General features: G+C 37.8%; 2 protein-coding genes across 3 annotated transcripts; one reads left to right on the forward strand and one right to left on the reverse strand.

Moving 5' to 3' along the window:
• Positions 1–588: 588 nt before the first annotated feature.
• Positions 589–3275, forward strand: LOC133851542 (receptor-like protein CLAVATA2). Its single transcript, XM_062287982.1, has one exon. The coding sequence runs from the start codon at positions 997–999 to the stop codon at positions 3193–3195; it is 2199 nt and encodes a 732-aa protein (XP_062143966.1). The 5' UTR covers positions 589–996; the 3' UTR covers positions 3196–3275.
• A 6820-nt stretch (positions 3276–10095) lies between these two features.
• LOC133851546 (protein TRIGALACTOSYLDIACYLGLYCEROL 3, chloroplastic) lies at positions 10096–24412 on the reverse strand. Of its 2 annotated transcripts, XM_062287985.1 has the most exons (11): positions 24190–24410; positions 23415–23785; positions 22628–22756; positions 20361–20456; positions 20148–20225; positions 19981–20042; positions 19763–19838; positions 19263–19370; positions 11242–11417; positions 11066–11150; positions 10096–10596 (listed from the first exon to the last, which is right to left on the reverse strand). In XM_062287985.1, the coding sequence occupies exons 2-11, from the start codon at positions 23616–23618 to the stop codon at positions 10558–10560; spliced, it is 1053 nt and encodes a 350-aa protein (XP_062143969.1). In that variant the 5' UTR covers positions 23619–23785; positions 24190–24410; the 3' UTR covers positions 10096–10557. The 2 variants fall into 2 exon arrangements, with proteins under 2 accessions (XP_062143969.1, XP_062143970.1); XM_062287986.1 differs by lacking the exon at positions 22628–22756 and having other exon boundaries at positions 24190–24412.
• Between the last annotated feature and the right edge of the window lie 648 nt (positions 24413–25060).

Here is a 25060-nt window from a genome sequence, read left to right on the forward strand (position 1 = left end):
CTACCACCATATGTTTAAGATCTGCATCGTCTAATTTGTTTCACAACATCTCCACAATGTAGTCAGGATCAACAAATTTGGCGATGTACATGGAATGAAGAATTCTCAGTAAAAAGTACATACCACCTCAGTAAGATGCTCGTAGAAAAAAACTGCAGTGAATGCTCTTATGCTAGGAGCCAAGGCTCAGCTTGAAAACAACTTTAGAAGATGAAAGGTTCCTAATGCAGTGAATGTATTTATTTGGAGGGTGTGCAAAAATGCACTGCCTATAAAAGTAAATATTGATGAAAAAGATAATTGTTGAGGATCCTCTTTACCCTATATGTAGGTTAGATGCTAAAACAACGAAACATATTTTATGGAGTTGTCCATCGACTCGAGGTACATGAAAGTGTGGAGGAAGGAAATTAGAAATGAGGCTATCAAAATTAATAAGTCACTGAGATACGATCGATTGTAAACCATACAAGATAGATAGGTAGATAGATAGGGATTAAATTATTATTATTATGCGTGACAATCACGCGCCTTGAGAGGAAAGTCATTTGATACCATAAAGAGATGTTCTGAAAAGAAACGCATCCATGGGTCGCTCATTCGCTAAGAGTGGGAAAAGTAAAAGGAATAGAAAACCAGAGAGCTTTCTTTTTCACTTTATTAATTCCAACTTCCAAGCCCAAAGAATCTCACTTCTAATGGCAATACAGGAATAAAGAATGTCTGTTCCTCACTGTCTCAGAGGCCAGAACACTAGTGCAGTCACCCACATAGTTGCTGTCTTGCTTCTTCCTTAGCTGTAAGTCTCTCTCTCTGCCTCTTTTTGTGTCTCTGTGCGTGTTTTCACATTCTTGTACGAGAATTCCGTTCTTTTGGTAGTGATTTATATTTCTGCTTGCTCTTGCACCCAACCCATTTTCCAGTCATACGAAAATATGGGTTTCATCTTTTCATCCCTGTAGTATCCCCAAATAACACATTCGCCTCTTTTAGCTCATGGAGACGAAATGGGTTTCGGCTTTTTCCCCCGGGAAAACCCTTGGATTACGCGCACTGCTACTCCTGTTGTGGCTGCTGTTGTGTTCAAACCCTTGCCAGTGTGTTGTTGTTGATCTTGACCCAGGAGACAAAGCCTCGCTTCTAGCATTCAAGACATTGGTCGACCACCCTAACCAGAGCTTGTCCAGCTGGGTCGGGTCTAACTGCACCAGCTGGACCGGGCTCACCTGTGAGAACCGGACCGGCCGGGTGGTTTCGGTCATCTTGACCAACATGAACCTGTCAGGCCAACTTCATCCCAACTTGTGTGCACTTTCATTTCTTGAGTACTTGAACTTGTCCCACAACAACTTTAGCTGCCCAATCCCATCATGTTTTGGTAATTTGACTAGTCTCAAAGCCCTTGATCTTAGTCACAATAGGTTTCTTGGTGTTGTGCCTGACGCACTCATGAGGCTAGGAAATTTGAAAGAACTTGTTTTGAGTGGGAATCAAGATTTGGGAGGGCTTTTTCCTGGGTGGCTTGGTAATTTCTCAACAAATTTGGAAAAAATAGACCTTAGTTTCAATTCTTTTTCTGGGGAAATTCCTGAGAGCTTGTTGTATTTGAAATCTTTAAACCATTTGGATCTTGGGAACAATTACTTATCAGGTTATCTTCACGATTTTCACCAATCTTTGGTTTTTCTTAACCTTGGGTCTAATCAGTTTTCGGGTACTTTGCCTTGTCTTTCTGCTTCTGCTCAGTCCCTCAATATTTTGAATATAGCTAACAATTCTATCGTTGGAGGAATACCCACATGTATTGCTTCACTTCGAGCTTTGACACATCTGAACCTATCATTCAATCACTTAAACTATGAGATATCTCCTAGACTTGTGTTTTCGGAGAAGCTTCTTGTGTTGGATTTCAGTAACAATGATTTGTCGGGTCCTCTACCACGCAAGATTGCAGAGACGACTGAGAAATCAGGGCTTGTTCTTCTTGACTTATCTCACAATCACTTCTCGAGCGAAGTCCCATTGAGGATAACGGAACTGAAAAGCTTGCAGGCATTGTTTCTTTCACACAATCTTCTTACAGGGGAAATTCCTTCAAGGATTGGAAATTTGACTTATCTCCAAGTGATTGATCTCTCACACAACTTTTTATCGGGTTCAATTCCTTTAAACATTGTTGGTTGCTTTCAGCTACTTGCATTGATACTCAATAATAACAATCTTTCTGGTGAAATTCATCCGGAGCTTGATGCGTTGGATAGCTTGAAGATACTAGATGTTAGCAACAACATGATTTCCGGTGAGATCCCACAAACTTTGGCAGGATGTAAATCTCTGGAGTTTGTAGATTTTAGCTCCAACAATCTCTCTGGAATTTTGAATGATGCAATAACCAAATGGTCAAACATAAGGTTTCTCTCCTTGGCTCAGAACAAGTTCAATGGGAATCTACCCAATTGGCTCTTTACCTTCGAAGCAATCCAGACAATAGATTTCTCAGGCAATAAATTCTCTGGCTTCATAGCGGATGGTAACTTCAACATTAGTTTAAACTTTAACACTGGAGACATTGGTAGAATGCCTAAAGAGCCATTTTTTATAATACCGAATGTGAACATCAAAGTTTCAGTGGTTGTCTCCGACAGCAATGAATCAAGCTTCAATTACCATCTATATTCAACAGTTGGAATTGATTTATCCAACAATTTGTTACATGGAGAGATTCCAGAGGGTCTATTTGGGCTACAGGGCTTGGAATACCTGAATTTGTCCCACAATTTTCTTGACGGTCAAGTTCCAGGTTTGGAGAAGATGCGCAGTTTAAAGGCCTTGGATTTGTCGCATAATTCTTTATCAGGTCAGGTCCCAGGAAACATTTCCAGTCTTCAAGATCTGACACTGTTGAACTTGTCTTATAATTGTTTCTCCGGATTTGTTCCTAAGAAACAAGGGTATTGGAGGTTTCAAGGTGCATTTGCTGGAAATCCAGACTTGTGCGTGGAGAATTCCAGTGGCAGGTGTGACTCAGCGAGCCTTCCAGCAGCTCCTGGGAAGACTTTTCAGGATGCAATGGTGGAAGGGCCAATTTCTGTATGGGTGTTCTGTCTAAGCTTTTTTGTTAGTTTCTACTTTGGTGTTGTTGCTCTCTTCTGTTCAGCTCGAACAAGAAATTACATTCTCCATACTAAAGTTTAATGCAATGTATGTGAAAGTCAGAACTTTATCTTGTATATTCTTGTTGCTAGATCTATTTTATTTGCCAAGTTTACTTGTTATGATTGGATTGATCTTAATCAATCACTTCTCCATTTTAACTAATCTTGATTCGATATGCCCGAATGAATTCTTAGTTGCCATTTTTCCCGAGTTATCTGGAATAAATCTTTCGGGCCTCTGGATGCATTGGCCATGGGAGCATATCTTCATAGCAGAAGGGGTGTCCATCATTACTAACCCGGCAGCCCCCCTCAACATCCCCCCAATGAAGCCCATCACTTCCAGATTTTTGCATCTGTTGCCTGTGGCGTTATTTGGTTTACTTGCAACAGAGTCATCCACCAAAACTTCATCCCTGATGCCATGTCTCTATCTGGCCAGATCAAAAAGGTCTCACTGGAACACTTTTATGCCTGAAAGGTCATGGCTTCTGGCCCCTCACTACACTCGTGGACTCCTGCTCAGGTTTTTAGACTTGTGTCTCATTTGTTTCGACATAAAATGGTTTCCGTCACCAAATGGTTTCAAGAAAGTAATTTTTCAAGAAAATGTTTTTCGCCGAAAGTATTTTTCGGTATTTGGCGCGTACAAAAAATCATAAATATTTTTTATATTTTCATTAGATCATATTAACTTATAAAAATTAATTTTATTCACAACATATAAATATTAATGTAAAATAATATAAAAATCACCGATGACGAAATTTCGTCACTGACTGGTAGGATTCCGGCCACTTTCACCGGATTCCAATGAAATAAAGGTCAGGATCCAGATAGTTTCGTCGGAATTTGGTTGGCCTGATTTTGGCAAAAGTGGCCGGAATCTGGCCATTTATGCTGGAATTCGGCCAATAGCCAGAAGATATATATATATATACAGTTGCCCTCCTTACTGTCAATCATCCAAACATCTAACATCTTTCAAGTGAAGCTACTCTCTTTCTCATCTCCATGCTGGTATAGCCTAAAGATTTAGATATTTTAGTAGTTGTTGCTCTAGTTTCTATATTTTATATCTACTAGAAGTCATAATAACATCTGTGTCCAAAGATTTTCTGTTAAACATACACAATTTACTTTTCACAAAAATGTTGTGCTACACCATGTTTTCTATCAATAAAATTCAGCCAAGAGCTACACTATTTTCTATCGCATCTATTTCAAGGATAGGCCTGTAAATAAAATTAAGCGAGAGGGAGGGAGGGAGGGAGGGAGAGGATTTGAATCTGGAGAATAAGGTGTGAGCCTGTGCCTGCAAGGTGGCATGGCAACAACGTGGTCTTTAGTTCGGATCAAGATTTCTTATAATTTTAAAAAAAAAAAAAATCAAATTATGTGAATTTAAATCGTTTCATGCATCGAACGGCATGAAAAATGTTATATATTAAAAATGTGACATGTTAACAACGAAAATTGAGTATATTTTTATCAGGTTTTTATATTTTATGTCATTTAAAAGCTTTGAACAAAAAACTGTTTTTTGGTTTAGTAAAGAAGAAGCATTTCTTCAAAAGTGAAGAAAAAGTCTTTTGGAATGATTTTTTTTTTTGTCGCCTCAATAACCTATCATATCTTTAATATGTAATATTTTTCACGTCATTCGAGGTAAAACATGTCTTAAATTCACATAATTTAAGAATTTTAAATTTCTTTAAAATTGTAGAGGATCTAACCCCTTTAGTTCACTGATCACGGCAAGGGAAGAGTGGAAGTTTGAAGAAAAGAGATATGAGCAAAAGAGTAGGAGAGATGAACGATTCAAATGTGAGAGTTGAGATTGTGGGTTTTTTCTTTTCTTTTTTGGGGTTTAATATTTTAATGGAAAAAAAAATTGGAAGAAAGAAATGTTTTAATTTGTACGAATTATGCAGGTCACCCATGGATTAAGCAAGTTGACCTAAAATTGACCCACTTATTAATCGTGTCTAATCAGATCGATCCATTTTGATCCAAATTCTATTTTTTACTAATTTCGTATTAAATTCGTGTCAAATTCACAAATGTTACTTTATTTTCTTTATTATTTGGGTGACTTTAAGTCTTATCGAGCAACAAAAATCATCACCCTTTTCTTATGTCGTAAATGCGACCTAAAAGGAAAAGAGTAATATATATTAGGAAAAGAGTTTTATGTGTGATGCTTTTTGCGAAAATTTATAGCAAAACACACTTTGGTTTGGCCAATCTTATCATTATAGTTACTTTTAAAGCCGGCCCTAGAAGGCGATTTTTTCCTCTGAAGGCAAAAATATCTTTTCAGCGTGTTCATGGAGGAGGGAAGCCTTACGCTTCCCTTCTCCCTAGTGGTTTGTGGTAGTTTTGTTTATCAATAAATTTCTTTCTCTCTTCGGGCTTTGCCGGCTCTTTAGAGGTGAAGGGGTGGTGTTTTCTCGTCCTTTTCGAGATGGAGAAGTGGTTTTTTCTCGTCCTTTTCTGAATGGAGAAGTGGTTTTTTTCTTTCGATTTCTGGGGTCTAACGGCAGATGATTTTCCCCGTTTCCAAGTTTTGGTTCTCTTCCTTGGGCATCCGGTCTGATTCGTGGCGCCAGGGGTTTTTGGGCTTCGAATAGGTGTTTCTGAAGTGGTGATGCTGGATTGGAACGCCACGTCGGAGCCGAATTCTTACAGGAGTCTTTGTGACGGCACTGCTGGTCGGGATGGCCACGCCGGGGTTGTTTTCGTTCAAAGGTTTTTGTGGTTGATTGCAACAGCGGCGGCTTAGGGTTTCTACTGGAACGGCGGTTTAGTGCGCGGAGGGGCTTGGTTTTGGGCGGATCTACTTCTCCGGTAAACCGATCCATTCCTCGCCCGACACCTCCGGCCTCACTTGAAAAGAGCGCCCAAATTTCCGGTTCAAATCCGGAATTAGCGAACGAACCGTCGAGTCAAAAGGGGGAAGTGGGGAAATTGGTCCGCCAGTGCATTTGTAGTTGTTTTTTCTTTGTCTTTGTTTAGTTGTTGGTGAATGCAGCTGCTGAGTTGTCTTTGTAAGATCAAAATCTAGTACTTCAAAGCTATTTGATAGCTTAGTTTGTGTGTCCTCTCCCGGTTCAAGTAGGGTTTTATGGTGATGTAGAGGCATATTTCTGTTGTCTAGGTTTTTGAGCAACTGCATTATGTAATGGTCTTAATCTACTTTGCCTGGGTGGAGAAAACTCTCATCGCTGTGCCGTGACTTTGTGTATTAGGGATTCTTTAGAACCCTGGACATTTGACCAGTTGGTCTCTTTTATATATGAAAAGGGATTTTTTTTTTTTTTTAAAAAAAAAAAAAAAAAATCTTATCATTATAGTAGCAGTGACTAGCACTATTGGAATCAGTAAGGATTGGGCATTGTATGGGCTTCACTTGCAAATTTTAATAATAATAATAATAGAAATAAAAGTTTTAATGTAAAACATTTTTTCTGACAATATTTTTGGATAAATCACTAATTTTCTATTACTTAATTCAAATTCTAAAAATGATGTCAAATACATTTTCAACTATTTGACTCGTACCAAATATCATTATCCACTCTCTCACCAAAAATAACCTAAAACCATGGGAGTACACTTAGAACCGATTAAATACCCTCACATCCCTTGAACATAACTTGCAAAAACCACAATTTCATTCAAATTTCTACATCCCCATAACCGAACTTTGTGAGCAGCCTTTTATTACTATCATATCCGTCCTACCAAATCATTTTTAGGTTACGTTTGGTACATCAAATAAACCCTAGAATGGAATAACTATTCCGTTATTTGGTTAGTTTATTATTCCGCGGGAACAATTATTTATCAAAATAAGAAATAACTATTCTTCTAAAAAATGAGAAGAATAGCTATTCCGTTTCTCTTGAAAATAACACAACGATTATAATTCGCACAAAAGCCCTCAAGGACTGTCTCTCTCTCTCTCTCTATATGTATGCATGGGTTAATGAAATTTTCTAGGTTGTTCGATTGTTATTTTGATGTGGGTGTATTTTATCTCTAATGGGTATTTGTTCATTGTTTCTACTGTTAATTTCTGAGAAGTCGGTGAAAGTAAATGGATTGAGTAATGGACTCCATTTAATTTCCGAGAAAAAGTGAGGAAAGTGAATTAATTAGGATAGTCAAATCTAAATTTTTTTGGTCTTTTGGACTCGAAAAAGCAAAACCCTTTTCAAAGTGCACCTACTACAATTGTTTGGCTTATGTTGGGCCATTAATCCCAAATTTTCAAAAGTTTCTATTTTGTATGAATGAAAACTTATTGGAGTATGTTCATTTATTCAACAGTGATGATAAAGAATCTTCACCATGAGTATATGCATAAACTACCACTTCATACCTTTAATTTGTGATGAGCATCCCTAAAAGCTTACAACAGCTCAGTCTTTTTGACTAAGGCTTATAGCCTTTTTTACTAAGTTAAAAACAAGACAAGCTATCCTTAGTCTTTTGACCAACGGGAATTTTCTTGCTAGTTGGCAGGTTTTTCTGTCTCTTTTTTACAAATAATGTGACTTGACAGATTCTCATTTACCTTCGGCGGAAATGTTTATTGCAACGGTGTCGAATATATCCACCATCCCCTGCAAGAGCGATATTCTCCAACACACTGCAGCTCTCTCTCTCTCTCTCTCTCTCTCTCTCTCTTCAAAGATGCTTTGCTGTGATCGACCATTTCAATCATTACCTATTTGTTTGATGTTAATCCAGGAGATATTGCCCTTAGCAGATGGATCTATAAATGGATCTTAATGTATAGATTGTTCCTGCGATTTGCACTGTTAGAACTTAGAACCTATTTGTTGATTGCACTTATTTCTGGCTTATTGCCCACAAAAGTGATTGATTATATAATAGTGGATTCAGATTGTAAATAGGGTGGTGCGTGTAAAAAGGTTGGGCATTTCTCATTTCTAGTTTTTTCTGATCTTATGTTTGGGTTTTGGATGCAGATCTACTGCAAGTCTGCAATCCATCCACCTACACCAGCCACACGCCTCTTCATCACTGTCGGTCCCCGCTCCCATGCACCGCCGTGGTGTAAGTGGGCTGCACGCGCCATCCAGCATCTCTAAAGGTCCTGCTGCTCTGGCTCTCTTCTAGTGGAACCATTTTAGTGCAAAGAACATTCTAGATTCAGATCCAAACAACAAAAAACAATCATTCTTGTTATTTCCACCCTTTTAGTTACATCTGGTAGATCTAAAGGTTCTCTACCCTTGCTTCTCTGGCTCTCTTCGTCTTTGTTATTTGTCTTACAGTCCTTGAAGGAGACTCCTTTACTGCTTGTTTAGATCATCTCTTTGTCTGACCAGTTCCTTTAGAAGTTAGTCTAAAACTAAGAAACTTTTGAGTGCCTTCAACAGCACCCACATCTTCCACCATGGGCACTACAACCAGAATTGCTGCCAGCTTTCTCACTTGATTCTTGGCTCCTGTTTATTGTTGTAGTTCTTGTTTCATCTTATATATATATATATAAAAAAAAAAAAAAAAAGAAGAAGTTGAACCAACATACAAAGTGGTCAAGTTGAACCTGCCTCAACAAAAGAATCCGAAGTTCTAGAGACAGCATGACAAGTCACGCATGTTGCATTGAATAATTCTTGACTATTATTCTTGTCAACAGCAATGACCCAAATGACAACATGAATCTGGGAGGCCATACATTTAATATAATTGTTTGAACAGGAAGATAGAGTCAGCAAGCCACTGCAGGCTACCCCATTCCCAAAAACCTTAAACTCTGATCGAAAACCACCATGAACATCCACCAACGGTTCAGACCCCTTAACCCGGTACTCTCAACCCCCTCATCACTACCCACATTTACAGCTCTGCAAAGCCCCAAACACACCACCTGTAGTTGAAACATATGCACACAAATGCCCAACATTGCTGTGGCCAGCTGACGCCCACCAAACCATGCCTCAAAACAATCCGCCAGCCACAACCAAAGTGCCCAAACACCTAACACCATCAACCAAAGTGCCCAAATACCTAACACCATAGCCACTACAAATTTATCCTCACCCAACCACCAACGAGGCAAATCAGCCCTCAACTTCTACAAAACCAACACAAAAATGCGAGGAATGAACATATTTCAATTACCCAAATGACAAGATCTAGTCTCGTAGTCATTGAAGCTCTTCTCACAGACCAAATCCCAATGTCCTTGACTGGGATGGCGAGATGGGAGCTAAATTCAGATTCTTTGAAGAGGCAGATGAGCATAGGTAAGATCCAGTAGTGCAATACCCCTGCGCTATTGCACAGGAGGGATCTAACCCCACATCTCTACCTGGGACAGAGAGAGAGAGAGTGTGGGAGATCTTTTCTTTTCCTTTTTCTTTTTCTTTTTTTTTTTTGGGAATGTGAGGCTGATGGAAAATGGTTTCTGTAGACTTCGTAAAACATTTTCCGTTGACCAGTATTTTCTAGTTACACCAAACTATGGAAATTATAAAAAAATAAAAATAAAAACAATTTACACCAAAACAAACACAACCTAAATAAAAACCTCTCTCTCCACAGATACAGATGATTAAAAGAATTAAGCCAAACACTATAATGCCTTATAACATGACAGCAAATATGAACGATATAACGAGACATACGAATAGGCCTTTTAGCAGCTCAATAGCCATAATGGCACAGAATTAGTTCCAAAAACACAAACAGAAAACCTTTCGTATATAGTCAGAGGACACTGGAAGAATTGAGCTCAATTATCAAGAAATGAAACAAGTTCATGCATGAAAATTTGGGAATTTCAACATAAAACAGAATAGGCCTATCTCGGTTTTTAATTTTTATTTTTCCTAATCTAACTCATCAGCCAAATATTCTTAGTATTTCATAATGCCAGCAGCTGGTGACCAACAAAACCTTGAATGCAAGAGATAAGTGGAGTGAAACCTTTAGAACATGATCGCTTCTACAAATTTATGTTCAGGATGAATTCTCCCTTCTTTTTTTTAATGAATTTCTGTTAAATGAGTTTGTCTTTCTGGCAATGGGGCCAAAAGGGTTCCAACAAAAAAAAAATGAAGCTAAATTACCAAGAAATTGATGACAATGCAGATATCCTGCTGGCGCCCATTCAGCATGTATGTTTAAAAGCAGGCACTTCTGACTGAAGGTTGTAACTAAAGATGCAAGGGCACAACTTATCTGACAAGCCAAAAACTTCATTGGTGAGCTCCAAGATTGCTTGTCATAAAAGCCTGCAGAAAAGGTGGCCAGAGGCTAAATTTGCATGCCTCACCAGACCTGTTTCTGCCTGGAAACTCTGCCCACACCTAAGAATCAATGACTGTCTCGTCTAATATATACCACTATAGTATAAGTTCTAGTATCTTATTGGTCCATCCAAGCTCCCGGAAGCAAACTGAAAACACAATTAAAGATGTAAACCTGCTTAGAATAATTGTGAAGTTCAAGAACGTGAACTTCATAAACTGAGAAAAAACAATTAAAATTCCAACTAATATATAATTGATTATCATGTTAATAGAGAGAGAGAGGGAGATAGCTAATGAAAATGATAACCATATTGGGAAAGTGAACAGTCTTGTTGCTTTGGAACTAATGCAGTAACCAAGACGTTTATTTTCTCAGGATATCCAAAGTTTCTCCACCTTTTTGTTCACTACTACTACAAACATTACCAAGCCAGAAGAGGGGTTTTTTTTTTTGTTTTTTTTTTTTTTTAATAATAATAATAAAAATAAAATAAAATAACCTACTACCACCATCTCACTGATGTATAAAACTCAACATCGATACATGTGTGTGTGTTCCCACGCGCATATATCATCCCTTTGATTAAATTCTAAACTAAGAGTTCTTGTCATTACCTGTTGAACGATTGGATTTGTTGATGTTGTGAATTCATGAGTCATTCCTTGCCAGACAACCTTCCCCTCATAAAGAAACAGTAACCTACAAAAATCAAGTAACCTATTGATTTAGCACTGCAAAATCGCTTAGCAACAAACATGACAAAGAGTAAAGAGTTTGGACAGAGCATAACCTGTCGACAGCTCTTGTAATGGTACTGTGTTGGTGAGTAACAACAACATAGGAAGCAATCTGTCCAGGCTTCCCCAGTGCATCCTCACCTTTCAGATGGACAGAGCGGATGAGATCTTCAACAACAGTAGATGCAATTGGATCAAGTCCAGCAGTTGGTTCATCATACAACAGCACCTGTTCAGGAGTACAAAGGATTGTCAGGAGACTAGTCATTTCAACATTGAGGATACCCATGCTCTAAGGTGTTCATGTCCAGAGTCGTGCTACTGACCCCAGGACAAGAAATTAAACAAATAGATGCGTGTATGGTTATTTCCCAAAGTTGTTAATGATAAACCAAAAAGTAAATAAAAAATATTATGAATTCTAGTAACTAAAATGCCACATATGCCCCAACCCTTTACCCTGCAATATTAACACTCTTCCCCAGTATCATTGAAATAATCAAACATCAAACCACAATCAGTTCAACTGGAAAATTAATTCCTAATCATCAAATGATATTCTCAGAATGCCACACCTTTTACTTCCCTTTTCCAGAAAAATATTTTTTATATTCAATAAGATAGATGAGAGGAAAAAGGTAGAAGAGAAACTATGCATTAAAAAAAGGCACATATTCTAATGATTCCGGCACTTGAAGCATTAGACTGCATATACATTATTACACTCTAAAAACAAGCCTTAAACTAAAACCACCAAAACCTTGTCCATGAAAAAGACTGAAGAAATAGGACATTGCAAGTTTAAGGCTTACAAAAGTGCCAGCATGTTAACACCCAACATAACTCTCACATGTTGAGAGTTTGAGCCCACATGAGTGGAGTGTTAAAAGTATTAATTAAATGATCAAATTTACCATTTCCTATCGGCTTAAGCTTTTGGAATAAGTGGTGATTTAACAGAGTATCAAAGCCTAAGGTTTCAGTGCCATAGGATAGACTCTCGTACAAAAGCAGCTATACATCTGAAATACTAGAGAGAGGGGTTCTAATGATTTGACACCTTCAAAATATGTAGCTTCTACATCATACCTAGAATGATAGAAAGTAATAAATACTGAAAAATATCATATTTAACAAATATTTCAACAGATGGCATGAGAAGATTGGGAGAGGGAAGAGGCATGATTATGATTTCAAATGATATCCTCCAAACTACAGTTTTTTTTTTTTTTTTTTTTCTTGAAGATGGTATGAAAAGATATAGCAACCATATTGAGAGGCCCAACCCGCTAAGGCGCTATCTAAAGGGCCAGACCCGAATCGGTTTGAGTCCCGAGTTTCAACCCAACGCTAGTACAGGCCCAAATCCACTTTCAAGTGGAAAATCAAATCGAGAGTAGTGGGTTCTTGTACGAGCGAGGGAGCATGTCCAGATCCCCATTGTCATGCCCGCTGGTCCTCTGAGTGCACTGCCACTACCTTTGATGTCAATTGTCCTGGCAGGGGCTAACAGGGGAGTCAAGATTGTTCAAGGGGGATGGTTCTGCGATCTCTGCCAGCGGTTCCACATCAACTATGGTTCCCTCAATAACCCAACTAACGATGCCACCATCTATCAAAGTTCCTATTTGTGCCCCAGACAACGCTGACGATGACTCTGGTGTCGGATTGCGGGTTTTAGCTTGCGGTTTGATGGGCCATTGGTCCTGGGGTTCAGCTCCGGAAAACTCTGTTGATGATGAGGCAGGTATTCCTCTCCCTGGAGCTACAGGGCCCATGGGCTTTCCTAAGGTCATGATTGGACGTTAGATATAAGAGATGGAAGGAGAGTCGCGGTCCCAAGGTTAAAGCCTGGGCATTTTTTCCTCCTTTTGGGAAGAGCTTGGAGAAAGTAAGGGGAAGGAGCAAGAGCTTTTGCTGTATCCCTTGTCAGCAGGCAGTGATGCTGGGTTAGCCCTGGCCAATGACAGTGGGGTCAAGATGTCTCCTTCCTCATATTTGGTTCTCCATCCTAGGGAAGACCCAAGGGATAGCAAGCCCTTGAATATTCACCCCCTTGCAATAATTGAAGAGCCAATTTTGCCTGTTGCATAGGCTTCAAATTTGGTGGTTCAGAAAGTCAAGAGCTCCCATCATTTTGTGAAGTTATCCTGTAAGAGGTTTGAGAATGAGTTGATGCTGTTGCTCACTTTGCATTCACATCATGTCTAACAATTAGGTTCTAATTCTTTTTAAAACCCTAGGACCTTAATGAACCCTAGGACCCTAGAAAACCACGAAAATCCCTTGTGAAACCCTAATTTTCATGGCACTACATGGGTTGGGTCGATCGAGCATTGACTAAGGCTCTTCCTCTTCCATGACTGTTATTGCTCAATTAGGTACTGCATCTCATTGTCTTTTATCCTCCACTAGCAACCCGTGGGTCATCAATGCTGAAGAAGCTAAACATATGACTAATTCGGTCTACTTCCCTCTCTAATTATCATCCTGCCGATACACCTCAAAATATCACCCTAGCTAATGGTTCCCTCCCCAGAGTTGTCGGCTCCATCAGTACACATCTGAGTTATGATATTGAGTTATTGTCTATTTTACATGTTCCTAGTTTTCCTTTTAATTTGTTATCCATTAGTAAAATTACCAAAACTCTTAATTGTTTTGTTAGTTTTTACCCTTCTATGTGCCTTTTTCAGGATCTCGAGACGAGGAATATGATTGGTATGGGGCCTGAAGTTTGTGGATTATATTATCTAGATCTCCACCTCTCTCCCTCTCACGCTCTACAGTCACCAATCTTAGCTCTTCAGTGGCATTGTTGTCTTGGTCATCCTTCACTTTTTACAATGAAGTGTCAAATCCCGAGTCTTCGTCATGAGTTGTCCATGCATTGTGAAGCTTGTTAGCTTAGTAAGCATCATCGTGTTTCTTTTTCATCAAGCGTTGTTCCTAGGGTTTCGAGTCATTTTGAGTTAGTTAGTTCATTCTAATGTATGGAGACCAATTAATGTAGCATCCAAAAAATTCCTTTATTTTGTGACATTTGTGGATGATTTTCCTTGTATGAAATTGTTATTTTTAATGAAAAATCGTTTTGAGTTATTTTCTATTTTTGAAATTTTTCGTAATGCCATTAGGACTTAATTTGCTCAAAAAATCCGTACCTTGCATTCTGATAACGCCAAAGAATATACATCTAGTTCATTTTCATCTTATCTGTCTAAAAAAGGCGTTATCCATTAGACCTCCTGTGTTCACACTTCACAACAAAATGGTGTGGTTGAACATAAGAATCGTCATTTATTGGATGTTGCAGGTGCTCTCTTATTTCATATGCATGTTCCTAAACAACTTTGGAGTGATGTTCTCATTGCTTGTTATCTTATTAATCAAATGCTCTCCTCAGTCTTAGATGGTAACTCTCCTCATTCTCTCTTTTTTTCTTCTTCATCCTATTCTTGCCACTTAAGGTTTTTAGGTGTGTCTACTAAGAGAATAATTTGGGTCCTAGTTATAATAAGGTTGATCCTTGTGCTACTAAATGTCTTTCTTGGTTATTTCACAACCTAGAGGGATATTATTGCTATAGTCCTGTTCTTCGACACGGCTTGACTAGCGCCGATGTCACGTTTGTTGAGTCTACTCCATATTTTCCTGTTGTTATTGCTTTGGATGATTCTACTCTTGAGCCTGATGATGTGTCAATTCCGTTGCCAATTCCAACTCTATTTGAGTCTGCCTCTCCTTCTCCTCTAGTCTTGTTACCTCCACACTCGCTTGCTCCACTCCAAGTTTATACGCGTCGCCCTCGACCATCAGTCCTACACCTCCATTATCATCCTTACCGTCTACAAATCAAGTGTTCGTACCTACATCCGACTCCGAGGCTATTGCTCTGTGGAAAGGTAAACGTTCTTGTACTACCCATCATCCTATTAGTCAATTTGCATCCACTAGTTTTGTCTCTATCACTTTCTTGCTTTATTTCTCCTCTCTCTAGTATTTCTATCCCAAAGATAGTGCAAGATGCGTTATCTGACTCTGGTTGGAAGCAAACCGTGGAATTGAAAATAGAGGCCTTGCATCAAAATGGGACATGGGAGCTTGTTCCACTATCACATGGTAAACAAACTATTGCTTGCAAATGGGTTTACACAATTAAGTTTAATCTTGATGGTTCAGTTGAAAGATTGAACGCTCGTTTGGTTGCTAAGGGTTAGACACAGGCATATGGTATTGATTATGACGAGACGTTTTCTTCAGTTACCAAAATTTATTTTGTTCGTGTACATATTTCTTTGGCTACTAATCTAGATTGACCCTTGTTTCAATTGGATGTCAAAATTGCCTAATTGCATGAAGACATACATGAGGAAGTTCATATAACCACCTAGGTTTGTTGCTCAAGGGGAGAATTAGGGTAATCAATAAACTGAAAAGAGCCTTGTATGGTCTCCGGCAATCATCGAGGGCATGGTTTGGAAAATTCTCTTAGGCGGTGTTAGAGATTGGTCTCCAGAGATGTTGGACAAATCATTCAATATTTTACTTGCATACTAGTGCAGGCTATATTCTCCTTGTGGTATATGTAGATGATATTATTATTACTGAAGATGATTCAGGAGGCATTACTGGATTGAAACAGTTTTTGGAGCAGAGGTTTCATACAAAGGATTTGTAAAAACTCTAATTTTTTTGGGGATTGAAGTTGCTATTTCTCGGAAAAGTATTAATTTATCTCGGAGAAAGTTTGTACTTATTTGTTAGAAGAGATGGGTCTTTTGGGTGCTCATCCTATTGAGATTCCAATGGATCCTAATAAAAAATTACTAAAGGATGAAGGAGAATTAATTGAAGATCCTGGCAAATATCGTTGTCTAGTTGGAAAGTTGAATTATCTTACTATTACTAGGCCAGATATCTCATGCAATTAGTGTTATTAGTCAGTTATTGGTAGCTCCTAGGGTTTCACATTGGGAAGTTGCTGCTGATATTATGTTGTATTTGAAGAGAGCTCCAAGTTTTGGGATATTGTATAGACCGAACGGATTTCTCAAGGTAGAAAGTTTACTGATGTAGATTGGACATGTCCTCCCTCAAATAGACGGTGTACTACAAGATATTGCACATGTTATTAACCGAGCGAAACTTTAATACAACCTTTCTTGATCCCGCTGGAGGTGGAGAGCCCATATTATACCAGCATCTCTTTCGGCTCTTTGGTCATCCAGAGGTGTATATTCCTATTCTGCTTGGATCCAGTATCATAAGTCATATCGTTTCAACTTTTTCAGAAAAACTGGTCTTTGGGTATCTAGGCATGGTTTTTGCCATGATCAATATAGGAGAGTACATGGCAATGGCTCACACTACCAATGAGTTGACGTGGTTACAACATTTTCTCTAGGAGATAGGGTTCTATGATAACTAGGTAGCTTTACATATTGCATCTAACCCATGTTTTCATGAAAGCATATTGAGGTTCATTGTCATTTCATTCAAGATAAGATATTTAGTGAAGATATATATCTACACCATTCATGAAGTCTAGAGACCAATTAGCTGAAATGTTCAAAAAATCTTTGTGTCGTAAATGGTTAGAGTTTATTTATTATTATTATTATTTTTTTTTTTTTTTTTTTTGACAAGCAAGAAACCAATCTCATTAAAAAAGCATAAGGCGCCCCTTGGTACTCTGAGAATATATAAGGAAACGCCTAATTAGAAAGAGAAAAGCGGGCGAGAAAGTCGGCGAAAGTAAAAGACAAAGGGTGGACATAAGTCGTAGTCCAAAAGTACAAAGGTAGAACGAGGATAGAATCTCTTCCAAGGTACTTTCTAAATCCTCAAAACTTCTATTGTTTTTTTCCCTCCATAAGCACCAAAAGAGGCAAATAGGCGTCATTTTCCAAACCCCAGCACTCCTTGGCCTTCCAGAGGACCACCAATGAGCAAGTTGATAACCCATCTAGGCATAACCCAAGACATCCCAAAACGACTAAAGAGAGAACTCCACAAAGCAGAAGCTACACCGCAGTGAAGAAGGAGATGATCCACGGACTCCCAATCTTCTTACTCATATAGCATCTGTTTATCACGATAACATACCGTTTCCTAAGGTTGTCCAGCGTAAGAATCTTGCCAAGAGTCGCGGACCACACAAAGAAGGCAGCCCTTGAGGGAGCTTTAGTGCGCCAAACGCTTTTCCAGGGAAAGCGACTACTTCCAAAGCAAGCTAAGGAGTAAAAGAAGGACTTGACCTTGAACAAACGTTTTTTGGAGACCCACCACAACTTGTCTTCACTGCCTCTGCTCACTTTGACTGAGTGCAACACCTGGAAGAAGGAAACAAAAACATCCGCCTCCCAATCGTGAGCCTCCCTAATGAAGCTCATGTTCCACTGGCTGGAGTTGCCCAAAAACTCAAAATTATCTGCAACAGTGGCATACTTTACACAAGCAATACCAAATAAAGCTGGAAAAGCTACTTTAAGAGCCGTGTCCCTACACCACAAATCATGCCAAAAACTGATCTTGAAACCGTCCCCCACAACAAATCTAGTGAATCTAGAGAAAGAATCCCAACCTTTTCTGATGTTCTTCCACACCCGCAGCCCAAAGACAATTGTCGGCTCGAGAGAGCACCACCCACCCCATAGGCTGCCGTATTTAGAATCCACCACGACTCTCCACCACGCATCTCTCAGACCCAAAACGCCATAGCCATTTGCCTAGCAAGGCGTGATTGAACGCTCTCAAATTTCTAATCCCCAACTCTCCCTTAGAGATCGAAGAGCAAACCTTGTCCCAGCTAACCAAGTGATATTTAAAATCATCGCCTATCCCACCCCACAGAAAGTCTCTTAGGAGCTTCTCAATGCGATTGGCCACACGAGCAGGAATAGGAAAGAAAGACAAGAAGTTTGTAGGAAGGTTGGAGAGAATACTTTTGATAAGGGTAATCCTGACACCCTTGTACAAATACAACATTTTCCAACTGGCCAAGCGACGCTCCATCTTAGCCACGATACCATCCCAGATAGACTTAGCCTTGTAACACACCCCAAGCGGCATACCAAGGTACTTCAGGGGCAGTGAGGAAGTCTCACAGCCCAAGATGACAGCCAACTCAGCAGCATTATCCATGTTGCCAACAGGGACCGAGAGGGATTTGGCCAAATTGACCTTTAAGCTAAAGACAACTTCAAAACATAATAAGAGAACACGCAGGTAGAGTTTAATGTTACAAGTTAGGTTTATATGATATATATGCTACAACTTGAGGGAGAGTGTTAGAAGAGTTTCTTAGGGTTAAAAAAGAATATATTGGTGATAGGGATTTGTTATAGGGGTATTTTGGTTATTGTATTGAATTTTACAATCAATATATACATATATTGGAATAATGCTAAACGTAAGACCCATGTCACCCTTTGTGTCTCCCCAAAACTGATGTGGCTTTTAAAATTACCATTGGATCAAAATCCAATAGTGATCTATCACAAATATAATGGTGATTTTAAAAGCCACATTATTTTTGGGGGGATACAAGGGGACATGGGGATGACATTTATCATTACTCAAATGTATTGAGGTGAGAGGCTACGTAGAAAACATAACCTCCTCTTTCTCTATTTTCTTCCCATGGAAACCCTACAACGGAAGGAAAGCAGAAGGTTCAACCTTTTGGGACACAGGGATACATTTTTTGCCTAAAAAGCAAGATATGTACAAAACTCTGTGAGCAACCTATTTTAAATAGGACTCTTGATAATCAAAATTCAAAAAGTAATACGGAGTAGTTTGTGGGGAATATTGGTATCATGGTAGGTTCCAGTTTCATATGCAGCACCGCAGTCTAAATTTGTTAACCGAGTCAAGAAAGAACAGATAAAGGTATCCTACGAGTGAGACTTAAAATACTAAGGAAATAATTCCAGCAATAAAAGACTAAACATAATAAAATGAAATTTTCAGAAAATATTCTATCATCATTAACTACTCATGCAGGAAAGACCAAGAAAAATAATGGTAGGAGAGGAATACAACGAGTCTATTCAGTTCTTCAACATACCTCAGGCTCTATTGCTTCCTTTGTCGTATCAAAGATTAAAGACCGAGCTAAAGCAACTCGTTTCTTCATTCCACCAGACAACTCAGAAGGTAACCGATCCTCAACATCCTAAAAAACACTCAGATTTTGAATACATTTAAAAATTGAAGTTTAGGGTCTCTAAAGGCTGGGGAGGGGAGTGAAGAGGACGGGAGCTAGGATAGCAGTGATAGTTATTGGTGTAAACAGGTGAAAACAGTTTTTAAGCATTTACAAAATATCTACTGACTTCACAAAATTGGGAATACTTAAGGTACATCAACAATACCAATCTACAAATACAGTGGATAAGAAACTAGCACCAAATAGCTACAAGTAGATTGCTCAGGTTAGTACTTGAAATGATCAGATGATCCTAATTCATTAGGCCCCTAAATCTTCCCAACTGTTGTCAACTATTTGAAATTTGTAAAACCAGGATCTGATATTCAGAGTGATAACTTGACATTTGAAGTATATACCTTTAAGCCAACGGCAGCCAAGGTTTCTGTCACAAGCTCCGAAATTTTATGCTCAGGCATGCTTGAGTTTTCGTATCTAAGCAATTAATAGAAACTAATCATTTCTTGCTTTTAAAAAATACTATTAAATCAAAACTCCCACTATCTGCACGAGTCCTAAGGAGAAAAGGATACAACAGAATACTACATTTCTAAAGATTATCTAAAATGACTCTTACAAAAGGAAGCCAACATTTTCACGAACAGTCAAAGAATCAAAAAGTGCTGCACTCTGAAACACCTGTATGAAATATAGTAAATAAATTAAAACAGTCATCAACTTCAGAAGCCAAGATAACTAAAGTTATATACAGCTTAGAAGAAGTAGCTTAGAAGAAAACTTTACCAATCCAATTCGAAGACCAGATATCTCCTCATCGCTGATCAAACCAACCCTCTTTGTACCTCGTATGTAAACCTCTCCCTGCTTATTAAACAAAAGATAGTCAACTGAGAGCACCCAAGGAGTAGCAGATTGAAGGTCTATCCAATTGAGCTTATTAAATTTGTCAAACCAATCAAGCAAGGTACGAGCATATAAAAGACATCAATTATCCACCTTGTCTGGAGCAAGAAGTCCAGCAATAATTTTTAAAACTGTAGATTTCCCAGTGCCAGAAGGCCCAATTATTCCAACAGCTTCACCATGTCTAATCTTCAAATGGGAACAAGGAAACCGATAAACAGAAATTAGTGCAACATAAACCGAAAAAATAAATAAATAAAGAATTCAGCAAAAAAATCCTTCCCTAGTTAGGAGGCATAGACACTTCAAAATAGCCATTGTATCCCCATATTTGACACTTATCGATACCAGACTTGCCACAATAAGAAGGTATGTATTGGATACATATCTACAAATATGAAATTTAACTTTTATCACAGATGGATTGATACACAACATGGATATCACACGGATGCATTCGAAGGGTAAAAATAAGCTTTTTTAAGGGAAAAAAAAAAAAGGGGGGGGGGGGGGGGGGGGGGGGGGGGGGGGGGTGGGATGGGGATGGTATAGATGTAAAATATGTGGTCCAGTGCTTTAGAAAGTTAAGATCCTTTTTTTTAATAACCGGGGCTTCGCCCTGACTAGATCCAAGTTAGGATCCTTCAAATTCCCGAATTTCTATGAATGATAAACTGGATTATAGTTAATATTTATACATATTAAAAAACTTTGGGTGTTTTCTAATTATATATACAAAAAATAATTATTATTACCTTACACATTTAATCAGTTAACATATTCCTATCGTATCATATCCTAGATTTTGAATAATTGACAAAAAACCGTGTCCATACCGCATCATACCCTTTACAAAACGATATTGAAAATAAGTAACTTCTCCATATCTATAACATAAACCAACATAAACTCAAAGTAAGACCCTCAACTTTGAAACCTTTACTGATCAAATTCATTGAATTCAGCAATTAAAGCAGTCAACATGGTTGTAAGGAAATGGAGTCACTGATCAAAGCAATAACTATAAAACAGCACATTGCAAGTATGCAAGAGATGTCCTCCGAACCAAAATTCCCCAGTATTGATCCCCAAAAGCATCAAGACTATAAGATCCAATATTTAGTATGCTCTTAGTCAATTGGAATGAGAGAAAATTGTAAGTTATCTCAATATAGGCCGTACCCCTAACCCATATTTCATATAACAACCCAGCAAAATGTACCTTACCCACAAAAGATTTATAAGACAAGTGGACTACGACTCCTGACCCTAATCCTTATGCAGTCCTCATACTACCTATGGATCCCTGACGGGACAATTCTACAGCAGTCTAAATTGGACAACTTTTAAGTATACAAACTAGAGCTGCAAGAACTGCATTCCAGGAATCTAAGGGCCAATCCAACAGCCTATTTACCTATGGAAAAGCCAGGGCTTCATGATCAAAATTGAGGCCAGAATTCATGGCTCAGCCAGATCCATTTGGGAAAAAAGAAACCAGGGAATGAAATCACAAGCTCAATTATTCATGCTTAATACAATGTTAAGTGTAGGGGCATTGACAGTGAGCTCGCAAAAAAAGATAAGCAATAAATAATTCCTAGTAAAAATGGTATCTTTATCTGAAGCACTTTTCTAGTGATCTCTCTACAGCAACCTTCAGATAACCTGTAACGATTGTAAATGAGTAACTATTATATTCCAAGTCATATGCAGCAGATTTCTAGCTCCAAAAGAAACACACACATAACTTCAGATGGTGAATCAGTGGGCAATTCAAACACAAGAATAATCGTGACTAATTTAGCCTATACAAAAATCTGGATGTCACTGGGTGAATCTACTTATCACCTTCAAGGTAACAACTTTTTGGTGATAAAAATAAAAATTATATATATATACCTCCCAATGTAAAAATCCATGGGCTATGCAATGATGTGTATATATATATATATATATATATATATATATATATATATATATATATATATATATATATATATATAATCATGACAAATTAAGCCTATACAAAAATCTGGATGTCACTGGGTGAATCTACTTAATCACCTTCAAGGTAACAACTTTTTGGTGATAAAAATAAAAATTTTATATATGCCTCCCAATGTAAAAATCCATGGGCTATGCAATGATGTTCCTCATAGACAAATTGAATGTTTAATTTGGAATGTATAATATTCGTTCCAAACCTCTTAATCAACAAAGTCAGTAGGAAGGCCCCAAGTGGCGCCCGACATCAATTTCATGCAGTTTGGTCTATATTATTGGAAATGTACTGAATGGATGCAATCTCAAGATAGATAATATGAAATTGAATTAAAAAAAAAAAAAAAAAAAATCACCTTGAAGCTCACACCTCTCAATATTTGCTTCTCCCCAAATGACTTATAGACATCTCTACACTCAATGAGAACATCAGAATCATCGTCAGGCTCCCGTACTGTGCTTATACTCTCTGATTTAAATGAATCCTAGTAAGATCATCCTTGTCAGCCATCATAAAAAGGAAAAATAAAATAAAATAAAAACCCAGTACCATGCGACTTGAATTCGTGTATTCATACACATATACAAGTCATGAATCCAACTAACAAAGAAATGAAGCAAATATGTTGATCAAAACAAAAATTCATGAACAAAATGTGAAAATTCAAAACCATTTGAATGCTAAATATAGGAAGTAAAATAAAGACAACTGAATTTGATTATAATACAAAAATAATAAGATGTAATGTAACTAGATTTAACTGCAGCAAAAGTTATAAAACGCAATGTGGATTCTATCAGTTAAATCTAAATCCAATAATACGAGTTGCTCACGAATTTGACCAAAACTGAATGATCTGGTTATCATCCATAACATAGAAAATCCGAGAGAATGGACAAGCAATAGATATCAGTGTAAGCTACAACAAATGCGTAGATTTTACACAGATAATAGCACAAATTACATCTCCAAAGAAAACGATATCATGATGTAAATAAAACCCAATTTGATTGTTAGCATTTGAAATTAAACAATAGAACAAATTGTTTTTGCATATGAGCCAATCTGAAGGAACTACCAAATAACCACTAAAAAATCCAATACAAACTACAATGTTGAGAATTTCAAATGCATATAATTACATTGAATTTGGTAGCGGAGGATTCATCTCTTCTCAAGTTCCGTGGAGGCGCCATGCAAGCACAAACAACCTTTCTCTGCTCCTTCCCTTGCTTAAAACAACACGAAGTGATCCTACCCCCACCAGACACTGCAACTCTAGCGGACCGAGAAGCGCCATTCGATAGAGTCAGAGGAAATAACGCCGAACCCAACAATGAAACCATCCTTTTTCGAGGTGATCGGGTTCTGAATATCGCAAAATCGCAAATTTTTGAAGCAGACCCAGATTGAAATTCAAGCCAAAAACACCTCTTCGGAAGAAAATTTAGGTTCGGCGAAGCGGAAATTCAGAGTTTGAAGCAGACCCAGATCGATTTACTTGCCGAAAACCCTAATAGAAAAGAAAAAAAAAACCAATTGAATCTTAGCACTCAAGGTGAATTCGAGATGGGTTTTCATCGACCAGGGACAGTTAAAGGCTGTTTAGATGGAAGAAATTGGCAGGAATGCAATGCAGTCCCGAGACGCTTTTGAAGGAAAGGAAATTGTGTTCCTCCCTCCGTTTCTTAAGAAACGAATCAAAGAAAAAAAAAATTGCTTTTCAAACAGTTTTTAAAAATTCTTCCATCATGCTAAGAGAAGAAATAATATAATTTTTTTTTTCTTAAATCATTTCCTATTTATCTAACTTTTTTTTTTTTTTACTTTGCAAACTTGCAGGCTAAACGAACAAATTTTGAAGAAGAAAAGTTGAAAAAGGTATATGATAAGAACAAACAAAGGTAGATATCTGACTTGAGAAGTTTCAAAGAGAAAGCGTGTGACGCTGCTTCAGCTTCGTTCTTCTTCTTTAGCTCTCTCCTGCTTTTTCTTTGGAAACACCTTCCACTTTTCAGTCTCTGACTTGAGAAGTTTCAAAGAGAAAGCGTATTGAATAGAATTACAGGGGCGGGGGGTTTGTCAAGGAGGGAGTCTTTTTCAGAAGCCAAAGGAATGGGACTTTGGATTTTTTTTTGTCTCGATCCTCTCTGCATTTGCCTTTTGTTTCAACAAAAACAAAACGTGCCCAAAAGGATTATACGGAGAAATGCTATACGCAGGGAAAATTATTATAAGATTTAAAATTTATTAAAAATTAAATAATAATTTTTATTGTTATATTAAGATTATGCGCTTGAAGATATAAGAGCTTCTCTTATTGAATTCACATTAGTCAATTCAATTACCTCCATATTTTCTGGAAACCAAAGCATTCTAAGATGAAATCTCACTCCATTCTATGGAATATCTTTTACATATCTACCTTCATTGCAAAAAGCTGACCTTAGAGTTTTTTTTTTTTTTTTTTTTTTTTTTTTTTTTGGGTGTTTGGTAAATATTTTAAAAACTTTATTCATTTCTTAAATGGTAAAAACTCTTCTCAAATAGTAGTTATCTAAACGGCTTTTTAAACGTGTCCTTACCATTAACGCACTTTTTAAAATAAACAACAATTTTTTTTTCATAAAACAAAACATTTTGTCTTTAAAATACTTTTCAAAAAATAAAACACAAAATAGTTCTCAAAAAATAATCATCATAAATGTCTAGTAGCTCTACAATGGCCGCCATAAACTTTCAACGACATTGTAGGGGCCGCTAGGAACTTTCGTCGGCCCCACGACAG

Source organism: Alnus glutinosa, chromosome 12 (genome assembly GCF_958979055.1).
Source record: "Alnus glutinosa chromosome 12, dhAlnGlut1.1, whole genome shotgun sequence".
Classification (NCBI taxonomy): Eukaryota; Viridiplantae; Streptophyta; class Magnoliopsida; order Fagales; family Betulaceae; genus Alnus; species Alnus glutinosa.